We start from the raw sequence: 12007 nt of genomic DNA, 5'->3' as shown, positions 1-12007 counted from the left end.
CACATGGATGTTTCTCTCTCTCTCTCTCTCTCTCTCTCTCTCTCTCTCTCTCTCTCTCTCCCCCTCCCACTCTATCTAAAAACAAAAAAATGGAAAAATGTCCTTGGGTGAGGATAAAAAAAAAAGCATAAAAATCTCTTTCCATGATTTCAAAGGAGGAAAAAAGAAAAAGTGGTATATATTTTGTTGGATAAGTTAGGACTGATGAAGACATTTCTTTCACTTTGGACAATTTATCACTTTGAAGGACTATCAATAAAGAGAAAGATGTGAAGACAATGGAGGACAGGAAGGATGAACAAAGGGTTGTAGGAATCACCAAGAAAAGAGAGGAGATTTGCCTTGGAAAGAAACAGAGACAAATTATGTTGATAAATAAATAGAGGTGAAGATACAGATGGGAACAAGATGTTTTGGGTTTACTTTCTTTTTTTCAGATTTTTATTGAAATGTAATTGACATATAACGTTGTGTAAGTGTAAGGTGTATCACATGATGATTTGATATATGTTTATATTGAGAAATGATTTATGTTTCCTTTCTTATCACTTCTATCTGCTTCATGATTTAAAGAGCAAGGGTAATCACTCAGAATGAGAAGTCAGTATTATAATGGGAAACATTAAACATAGAGGCAAGATTTGAAATAAAAGTTGAGTAGGACATGAAAGCCACCTAACTATAAAGGTCAAGTAAAATGAATATCAGGTATCATTAAACATGCTGCAAATCGAAAACTGTGACTTTGAAAATGTGTAAGTTTGCTAATGCAAAAGTCTCATAATTTTCTCAAAAACCTAGGTGCAGGGATGCCAGGTACAGAAACATGTCAGTTTGTCCTAGTTCTGGAGATTAGTAAGGCACATATGGGTCAGGATGATAAATGGACAATTTGGGGGCAATAGAGCAGAAGACATCTGAAAGGGCTAGATTATGTAGGGAAGGAGGAAAAGACAGTGAGGCATAGGGGTTAGGAGCACATACAAGTACATTGGGAAGAGAGAAATTGAAGATGGAATATGTTGACTTGGTGTTTCAAAAACTCTAGAGTTTAGGTTAAGTGTATAGGTCTTGAGAGAAAAGGAGACATAAAACAAGAAACTGGCTCGGCCGTTGTGGCTCAGTGGTTGAGTGTCAACCCATGCACCAGGAGGTCGCTGGTTTGATTCCCAGTCAGGGCACATGCCCAGGTTGTGGGCCAGATTCCCAGTGGGGGGTGTGCAGGAGGCGGCCAGTTGATGTTCTCTCTCATCAGTGTTTCTATCTCTCTCTCCCTCTCCCTTCCTCTCTCTCTCAAATCAGTAAAGAAAATAAGTATTAAAAAAAATAAACAAAAAAAAAACCAAGAAACCGATGCAGGATAAATACACCGCTCGCTCCTTACCTTTGAGAGCAGGGGGCTGAGAACCAAGGCCCACAGGCCAAATCTGGAAAGCTGCCTATGTTTGTACATAAAGCAATGTTTTGATTGTTTATTTGTTTTTGTTTTTTTGGTACGTGCCCCCAGTGGAAACCGAACCCGGGACTCCCTGGTCCGCAGGCTGACGTGCCAACCGCTGAGCCAAACCGGCCAGGGCTATTTGTTTTTGTTTTCAGAAAGTAACCATGTTTATCTTTAAAAATATTATCTATGGCTGCTTTCATGCTACTACAGCAGAGGCGGACAGTTGCCACAGAGACTGCACGGCGCACGAAGCCTAAAATATTTACTCTCTGGCCTTTCACAGTGAAAGCGAAGGCAGTGCTGCCAACCTATGTTTGGAGAAGTGATTCTCAGCAAAGAATCGGGTAATGGAGGGGTGCAGTGAGGTTTATAAATTGAGAAAGAGGTTCAGGTGATTCAAATGATTGTCTCTCCTCGAACATTCGCTGCCTCTCCACGTCCCATTCACAGCCCTAGGGAGGGCATTCAAGATCTTCCCCAGTGATTTTCCACCTTCTTTCCCCAAACAGCCACAACGGTTATTTTGTGCCCTGTCACAAATAGTGATGTTCCTTTCTGCCGCCCATGGTGCACAGTGTTCTTGAGATTGAATAACATGGAACACCCACACATAAACACACATGAAGATGCACAGAAAGAAAGAAAAGAAACCTAAACAAATAAGCACAACCAACACTGAGCTTTTATTATTTTTAAAAACATTTTTTTTTCCTTTATTGATTTTACAGAGAGAGGAAAGGAGAGGGAGAGAGATATAGAAACATTGATGAGAGAGAACATCAATTGGCCGTCTCCTGCATGCCCCACACTGGGGATGGGGCCCACAATCTGGCCATGTGCCCTGACCAGGAATCGAATGGATGACCGCTTGGTACATGGGTTGATGCTTAACCACTGAGCCACACTGGTCGGACCAAACACTGAACTTTTAGAGTCAGATAGAGCAGAAGTTCAGCTTTTCCCTTTGAGCTGAGTGACTTAAATAAGATCATTCTGAGTCTCAGATTCTTCATCTAAAAATTAAATATTATCTGAGATAATTAAGAAATAATATGTGAAAAGGACCTTGTATATTGCCAACACAGATTAAAAGGTTTCCACACTGGAGAATGCAACTTATTATTTAGGGATTAGTTTAAAATATCATTTTCCAAGATATCAAAGCTGGACTAATAATTTCCTTTACCCTTTGGTTACACATTGACTTTATCAATTTCCATATTACAATATTGTTTACTTTAGGTATATTTATGGGAAAAGACTAAAATTTTTGCAGAGAAATCATTTGTTATTACCTTTATGTTCTTCTTACCTAATTATTCCAGATATATAATATGGACTTAATTATAATCATATAATTAAGTATCAATTATATTATGCTTGCATGTTATAGCTCCATTAATTTCTTTATAAAAAGATGTTTTATATGTATCCTTCTAAATTAACTATCTAGTTATTATTTAAAATTGTTGTGAAAGCTTAGGGCAAAGCAGATTCTGAATATTAAAAATAAATATATAATGAAATTATAGCTGTCAATGTGAAACGCTCCTTCTGCAATGTAGGAAATGGGAAAGGAATATAAAATATAGAGTGTGTGCATTTGATATTGAGCATTGGGCTCTCTGCAATAGAATGACAGCACCATTTATGACACACTTGAATGCTTTTGGAATAATTTGGCATGCTTCCAAAACATGGAAGTAAGAAGGAAAATAGTTTAATTAGGGCAAGCTAAGAGAATTGTTTGACTGTGTAATCAGAAAACACTGTACCAAAATTGAAACCGAAGTTTACACGTTGCATCTCCCTTCTGCTTTCAGCAAATGGCAGTGAGGTGCATATAAGCAATGTGCGCTATGAGGACACCGGAGCATACACCTGCATTGCAAAGAACGAAGCAGGAGTGGATGAGGACATCTCTTCTCTTTTTGTGGAAGATTCTGCTAGAAAGACCCGTATGTACTGAACACACACACACACACACACACACACACACACACACACACACACACTGTATACTGTACTCAACTTTGCAATCAAGCTTTTATCAAAAAGCAAAAAACCCAGAAAACTGTGAGGTGAATAATGCATCAAAAGAAATTTTATATGTAGGAAAGATAGGGATCTTAAAGTATTAAAAGTAGATTCAAGAATAAAAAACAAGCTTGTGGAATTTTTAACACAACGCTGAAAGGATTCTGTTTCTTTTGCAAGTGTACTAAGATGTTTCAGGTCTTGTCTTCCCGCTTGCTCATAAAGGAATCGAAATCCCTTGCAACGCCCCTCTCCCAAATGACTTAGCAAATGTAAGGTCTCGAAATATAGCCAAGGCACACCCTGTAGGTTTCATAAACTAATACCTTTCTTTCTTGGTCAGTTGCGCGCAGTCAGGGGCACAATAGCTGTGGAGCAGCTCTGCGCTGTGTGGCCCTGGGGTCCCTGCCACCAGGAGACAGGCATTGCCTGGCACCATCTCGACTGCAGAGCTGTTCTTCATTTAGTGCTAAAACTCTTTGTCATCACTCTGTGTGTCTTCTGGTTGAATCATGAAGTCATGAGATAAACGACTGTCCTTTATTTATTTGTATTATTACTTGGATAAGAGGAAAATGGATGGAGTTGGGATGCTAAAGATAGACTTTTGGTTACAATCGCATTGCTCAGAACTTGAAGTACCATAATAGCCACGTATCAGGTGTGCTCTCTATAGGGAAACCCACAGACACTGTCTTCTCCTGTCCACACATGCCACAGTAGGGCCATTTGGAAACTGGGCTTGGACTGACATTGGACCCTTGAAAAACATGGGGGTTAGGGCCGCTGACCCCCTGCATAATTGAAAATCTGCATATAATGTTTACATCCTCCCAAACTTAGCTACTAAAATAAACAGTAAATTTACACAGTTATGTATAATGTATTATATACTGTATTCTTACAGTAAAGTAAGCCAGAGAAAATAAAATGTTAAGAAAGTCATAAAGAAGTGACAATACTTTTACAGTATTGACTGAAAAAAATCTACCTATAAGTTGACCCTGTGGTTTAAACCTGTGTTTTTCAAGGATCAACTGTCCTTGGAATAACTTCTTGCTCTGCTGTCTGATTTGCTATACCCATTGTATCTCCTGTTAATCTCAGCGTGATCAGGGAGGGCCCTGATATTTTGAAAGCCCTGTAGACTGGCATGCCCATTTCTCCAAACCCCGTTTTTGAACAATGCAATAGCATTGTCCCAGGAATCTTCTTATTTGTTTTTAAATCAATGAAAACATATAGATAAAAGTAGATCAAATGAAGAAGAAGGGTCTTATCTTTGTGACTACCAAATTACCTTTTTATAAATTTGGTCTGCGTTGGACAACCATCATTATAAGCAATTGTTTCAAAAGAAAATTTTGGGGTGGAAAAAGAAAAGTAGAAAGCTAGATTATGACTTGAATAAATTTCACCATATGTTTTTACTATACTTTTATGCATTTTTGCTAGATATCAATTTTCAATTTAATTCCTGTTAACAATTAATTTTAGGGTGACAAGTAATTGAAAACTTTAGTTTTCTTTGTCCATATGATGACATTTGGTTATGAGACAGATACTAATTTCAACTCTGAATCCTGATTTTCTTTTAACGTCAGTCATATTTTTCAATATATTTCCATATTTAGAATATTAAAAACCTTACCTTAGTTCCTTTAACTAATCAGTCATTATGTACTAGCATGTAAATTTGAGGAAAATTACAAAGGAAGATTTAATATAATTTTATTTATATATTTAGTCATATGAATTTGTTTATTTATAAACAGTTTCTGAAATTGTTTTCACTGTATTTTACTTATCACTTTAAACTCTTAGAGGTCAAATAACACATTTTAAGTTAATTTTGCAGATTATATATTAGTAGCATGCTGTTAAAATCAGAATTAACATTTTATAAGATATAGTGATGCAGGCCTTATGACATCTATACAAAACTTTCAAAGTCATCTTATAAGAAACAATACAGGTAAAAAATATGGAGAGATTTTGTCCTAAGTCTAGACATAAAATATATATATAGGTGTTACTTCTGTATTTAAATTATGTGACATTTTCAAGGATAAAGAGTGAAAACCAATGAATTTTGTATTTTTAAATTAATTAATTAATTAATTTTGGTAAAAATACAACATAAGCTCTACCCTCTAAACAGCTGCCAAGTGCACAGAACTGTATTGTTAACTGTAGGCACTAAGTTGTACAGCAGATCTCCAGAACTTGTTCATCGTGTATAACTCACTCTATACTCATTCAGCAACTCTCCATTTCTTTCTTCTCCCCAACCCCTGACAACCACCATTCTACTTTCTGTTTCTGTGAGTTTTGCTCTTTTAGATACCTCATATAAGTACAATTATACAGTATTCGTCCTTCTGTGACTGGATTGTTCCAATTAGCATAATGTCTGCCAGATCCATTCATGTTATCACAAATGGTAGAATTTCCTACTTTCTAAGGCTGAATAACATTCTATTATATGTGTACGCAACATTTTGTCTGTCCATTCATTTCTTGATGGATATCTGAGTTGTTTCCATATCTTGGCTATTGTGAATGTTGCTGCAAGAATGTGTAAATGCAGGTATCTCTTTGATCCTTAATTCAATATTTTGGATACATACCTAGAAGTAGGATTGCTGGAACATGTGACAGTTTCAGTTTTAATTTTTTAGAAACCTTCATAATGTTCTCTAGCAGTTGCACCATTTTACTTTCTCACCAACAGAGTGCAAAGTTCCAATTTCTCTACAACCAGGCCATGACTTTTATCTTTTGTTATTTTGATAATAACCATCCTAACAGGTATAAGATAATATCTCATTGATTTTTATTTGCATCTCTGATGATTACTGATATAGAACATGTTTTCATATACCTGTTGGTCATTTGTATGTCTTCCATGGAGTAATGTCTATTCAAGTTTAGTCCAAGAGATAGTTAAAAAAAAAGCATTCCCACCTACAATAACATCAAACAAATAAAATACATGGAAATAAGCTTAACCAAGGAGGTAAAAGACTAGCACAATAAAAAAAAAAAAACTATAATATATCAATAAATTGAAGACATAAAAAAAATGGAAAGACATTCCATGTTCAGGGGTTAGAAAACCTAATATTGTTAAAATGCCCATACTATCAAAAGCCATCTATGGTTCAATACTATTTCCATCAAAATCTCAGTGACATATTTTTACAGAAATTTAAAAAAAAGTCCTAAAATTCATATGAAAAAATAAGATATCCAAAGTGATCTTGAGAAAGAAGAACAAAGGTAGAAGCAACACACTTCCTGATTTTTAAATATATTCAAAAGCTATAGCAATTAAAACAGTATGGTACTGGCACAAGCACAGAAGTATGGACCAATGGAATAGAATAGAAAGCCCAGAAATCATTCCACAAATACACAGGCAAGTGATCCTTGATAAGGGTACCAGTATACATATTGGAGAAAAGACTCTTTAAGAAATGGTGCTGGCAAACTGAATATTAGCATGTAAAAACATGAAATTAGATCCCTGTCTTACATCATACATAAAAAATAACATAATAGCTGAATCTATAAAACTCTCAGAAAAAAAGCTTTATGACATTGATCTTGACAATGAAATTAACAAATTTTATTTGTAACTCAAAAGTCTTAAACATTGCAAATTTTTGTTTATATTATACCTTTTTATAGGCATGCAAATACAGTTTCTTTAAAATAACAAATTCACCTTTCATTTAAATACAGACCTTTTATTTCTAAATTTTTTGTTAATCCTTACCTGAGGATATTTTTCCATGGATTTTTTTTTTTTCTTTTTGATAGAATGGGATGAAGGGAGGGAGGGAGAGAGAGACAGAGAGACATGGGTGAGAGAGACACATTGATTGGTTGCCTCCTGCACAACCCCAACTGGGGCCGTATCTCAAACCTGCAACCCAGACATCTGTCCCCCACAGGGAATCTAACCTGTGATCCTTCATTCCACAGTCTGATGCTCCAGCTCCTGAACCAAACTGTCCAGGGCAAGGCCTTTAATTTTAAAATTTTTTCCACAACCTTGATACAATGGTAACTACATATATATATATGTAGTTATTGCTCTGAAAGTGCCAATTTTTGAAATTTATGCACATAATTAGAATGAGGATTATAATAAATAATGAATCCAACTGAATAGAATATTAGTAGCTACAGAAGAGAAAAATCTGAAAATGTAAGAATATCTATGCTGTAGAAGACAGTGTCCCTTGAGATGCTTCCTAGTTCTAGGTAAGCCGTCAGAGTTCTGTATAGCAAAGACAAAACCCAAATCATGTGGAGGTGATATTAGGTTAAACTATGGCCTTTTAAAACTCTTAAGAATTGCTCTGGGTTCTCATCTAGTATTTCCATGGACAAGGATCAATATTATTTATATAGGTCACATATGTATTTTGACAGATAGTTATTTTCAAAAAAACAAAAACAAAAGAAACAGTCACAGATCCACCAGGGATGACTTTACTCTCTTATTTGTACATATTAAAATATTATTGACCTGTCCATGTTCATAAAAAATATTCTCAGAGCTCTTTTTTCATTTTAATAGCAATGGATACAATGTATATCTAAAAAAGCTGAGTGGTATAATAGAAAGCATGAATTTAGGAGTAAGACCTGAGTCAGAATAATTGTTTTACCACATAATAGTCCTATGTTTTAAGGCTATTACAGAACCTCTCTGAGTTTTAATTTCCTTATCTGTAATATGGAATAAATTTTAACTCACTAAGGGATTTCTGTGCAGATATTATAAAGCACTCATTGTAGTGTGAGACCTAAAGTAACTCTTCCTCTATTCATTCTTATTTTCTGAAAATAATTACTTATTTCTTGCTAGAAACATTCACAAGAATAATTTTTAAAATGCCTGGAGAATCAAATAATTGTTAGAAATCAAAGAATTTTGGATATAAATTATATATAGATATAGATAGAGATAAATGTAGAGATAAATAATAGAGATGGAGAGACATAGATACATCCAAATATAAAATATCATTTTTCCTCTTCACATTTAAAAAAATTGACTCAGCTGATTAAAATATAATATACATCTTAAAAATGTAGCTATTAACATATTTTGAATGACTGACAATATATATATTTTTTTTGTCAGAGACTGCTTTTGTTACAGAGTCAAAGCAAAACTACACTTTATTTTCTCTTTACATTGGTGAATTTACATTCCTACTATATGCTTTTTTAAATATGTTTTTGTTGACTTTGGCGAGAGAGGAAGGGAGAGGGAGAAAGCGAGAAACATCCGTGTGAAAGAGAAACTGAGCATTGGGCCTGCAGCCTGGGCATGTGCCCGACCTGAACAGAATTGGTGACCTCTCCACGCGTGGTCTGACCCTCAACCACATGATCCACACCAGCTAGGGCCTATTATATATTTTAATATTCTATGCAATGTGCTCTTCTTCTGTTTTCTATTCAAAAGTTGTAGAGAAGAGAGGTAATGAATTCCATGTAGATAGGCAATAAAAATGAGGAAAGATTTACAACTTTTGGGCTAACTAACACAGCACAGACTTGTATTGCTTACCTACAACTTGGGAGTAATCATCCAGCTATTGTCTGCTTAATAGAGCAACATGGTGATATCAATCACATCTTATCCTGCACTACATTTCCCAGCAATGGGATACTGTTGGGTGAATGATTCATGCAAAGCATCATATGGCTAAGGAGTTTATGTTTTGCTCATATCCTAATCTTTGACTTGGAAAATCTTGAGATACAGTGTCCATCGTTGACAAATTGAACTACAAGAAAGTGCTTCAAAATAGTAGACTGCTATAGTTACATTAGAGATAATCATAAACCAAGATTTAATAGAGTGATATATACAGTGAGGATTTAAATGTTAAGAAGAGTAGAAATGGGCCCAGCCGGTGTGGCTCAGTAAATTGAGCATCGTCCCATGGACTGAGAGGTCCTGGTTTGATTCTTGGTCAGGGCACATGCCCGGGTTGCTGGCTCAATCCCCAGTGGGGGGTGTGCCGGGGACTGCTGATCCATGTATCTCTCTCACATCGATGTTTCTATCTCTCTCTCCCTTTCTTTCTAAAAAAATCAATAAAAACATTTAAAAAAAAACAAAAGTGGAAATGGGCTGTGGGGGAATGTGTGGAGCTCGTAGGGGAAGAGGAAATAAAAAATGTAAGGTGTTTTAGGTAAAGTAAACGTTATTTATTTGAAAAACATCTTGTATGTAGCATAAACACTTGATATAATTCTGTTTCCAAGGGGAGTCAATTCCCAGATGACAATAATTCATCTTCAGGATTGAGGTAAGTGGTGTGTATATAGACTGCTATTGAAAGCTTTTACGCTACCGGCTGCATTAAGCACTGAGCACAGATTATATCACACCTTACTAGATTTTTAATAAGAAATCTGATATTTAGCTTCTTGCTAACATCAGAATATAGTGTCTGAATATATTATAGTAGTATATACAACCGTTCTTTTTATTATTGTCACAGGCAGCATGACATTAGGAAATATTGAGCTATTGCAACAATCCTCATTTAAGGATTAATTTAAATAAATATCATTTGACTATTATCAAATAAAATTAATTTTAAGATTTTTTAAAAGAGTATTTAAATATATTAAACTTTATAAGATTACTGACTGAACAAATTATATTATTCTCATCTAAATTAATGATTGTTATAAAAATGCATTGAGTATAATTCACAATATAGGGATTTAGAAATATGTTAAAATGTGGCCATTTTTACTTTAATATTTCAAATGATATAGAAATGCTTAGGAAGTATTTGCCTATTTTAGAAGTAGAGGGAAGGGTCTTAAAATAGATTATAACACAGTATTTTTATGTATCGAGGCAGTTTGAATATGTTATTGCCAACTTTGGAAATTAAATATATTTTGGTAGTATAGACAAAGTAATAACCTCTCAAGTCATCTTTTGTTTCCTATTTTGAAAAAAAATGGAGAAAATACTTATTTAAAAGAGCAGTTGTATAGTTATCATATAAGTAGAATCTTATAAAAAAATTTTTAAATTGATTTTAGAGAAAGAATGAGGGAGAGGGAGAGAGAAATAGAGACATTGATGAGAGAGAACCAGTGACCTCTTGGTGCATGGGTTGATGCTCAACCACTGAGCCACACCAGCTGGGCAAGTAGGATCATGTGTATAGAGGCTAGGAAGATGATATAAATCAATGAATACCATTCCCTATAAAAAGGTATAAGTGAAGTCAAATACAGCAGTTATTGATTAATAATTCTTACACTCAACCAATATGAGACAGAATAATTAAAAATAAGGAAAATCTATAGTTAAAGATAATGTGTAGACATCATAATTGGTGTGAGATTTCATCCTGTTATGAGCTAAGTGCTAGAATCCAAAAGAATCAAATGAATAACAAATATTTGAGAAAAATGAAATAAATTAATAAATGAAAAATATGGTTAATGTTTATTTAACATTCAATGAATATTATTTAATACAGAGGTAATACTAAAAGCATTTTAAATCAGAGTGTACAATTCACAATTCTTTCGAAAAGCAAAAATACCTAACATTTGTCACAAACATTTACACATTAGGCAGCTTATTATGAAATAAAATGTATTTAGGATAATCAGAGTCATATCAAGATTAACCATGCTTGATAAGCATTTATTATTTTATGAGTTTTTATTATTTTCTATGAATTCTAATATTCATGCTCCCAATTTGGCCAATGATATTGTCACATGCTGTGAAGTAACTTGTTCCATAAGTCTTTTCATCTCTTGACCCAGAACACGCTAAAATGATCTGCCTCCTGATTTCCATATCCGAAGACCATATATTTAAATAACACTCTTTTCAATGTCATTAAGTAGATCTTTCTAAGACACTGCCATTTTTGCACACCAGTAAAGCCTTGTTAGCTAACAAGTTGCTCTGTGATCTGAATGTTATGGACTTTACCGGTTTACATAATCATAAGCAACTGGGCATCTCTATTGTCTACAGAACAAAACAAAACTAAATGTTTTCTATTTTGACTTATTATCTACATTTTGTCTGCAAGACATTATTTTCCTCCAGGGGAATATTAGTATTTTGTCTCACAGTACACAGTGTCAGTTTGCCTAATGTATTTGATGATAAAATTAGGCAAGTGGTGATGATATTTTATTTATTTTACTTCAGGCATGAAGACTAAATAAGCTTCTAGACTGACAGTGCTAAGTATAAAATCTCTATGAAACTTTTAGAAAAGCGACATACTAATATTTTAATGTTGGTGCTCAGGAGAAAATGTTAGAAATCACTTCAAGCTTCTGTGAGCTTGGTGAATAGTTTGCAAAATAAGTATGTACTTAGATTGAAAAAGAAGTTAGAATTATAATTGCTCCATGATTTTCTTAGAGTCCTCTGACACAGGAATTCAGTCAGAAAACAGTGTAAGTGTGTGAAGAGATAAAACAAATGTGTCTTTCAAA

The 12007-nt window shown here is 34.4% G+C and overlaps 1 protein-coding gene across 1 annotated transcript in view; it reads left to right on the top strand.

Annotated features, from left to right (window-relative positions):
• Positions 1 to 12007, top strand: part of FSTL5 (follistatin like 5) — a 700938-nt gene that overhangs the window by 571392 nt on the left and 117539 nt on the right. Inside the window, exon 10 of the mRNA XM_036241790.1 lies at positions 3268 to 3402. Coding sequence (XP_036097683.1) covers positions 3268 to 3402 — 135 coding nt within the window. The remainder of the gene's footprint in view (positions 1 to 3267; positions 3403 to 12007) is intronic.

The sequence above is a fragment of the Molossus molossus genome, unplaced genomic scaffold (assembly GCF_014108415.1).
Source record: "Molossus molossus isolate mMolMol1 unplaced genomic scaffold, mMolMol1.p scaffold_m16_p_4, whole genome shotgun sequence".
NCBI lineage: Eukaryota > Metazoa > Chordata > Mammalia > Chiroptera > Molossidae > Molossus > Molossus molossus.
The sequence above is the reverse complement of the archived record's forward strand: the minus strand, read 5'-3'. Positions and strand labels throughout refer to the sequence as shown.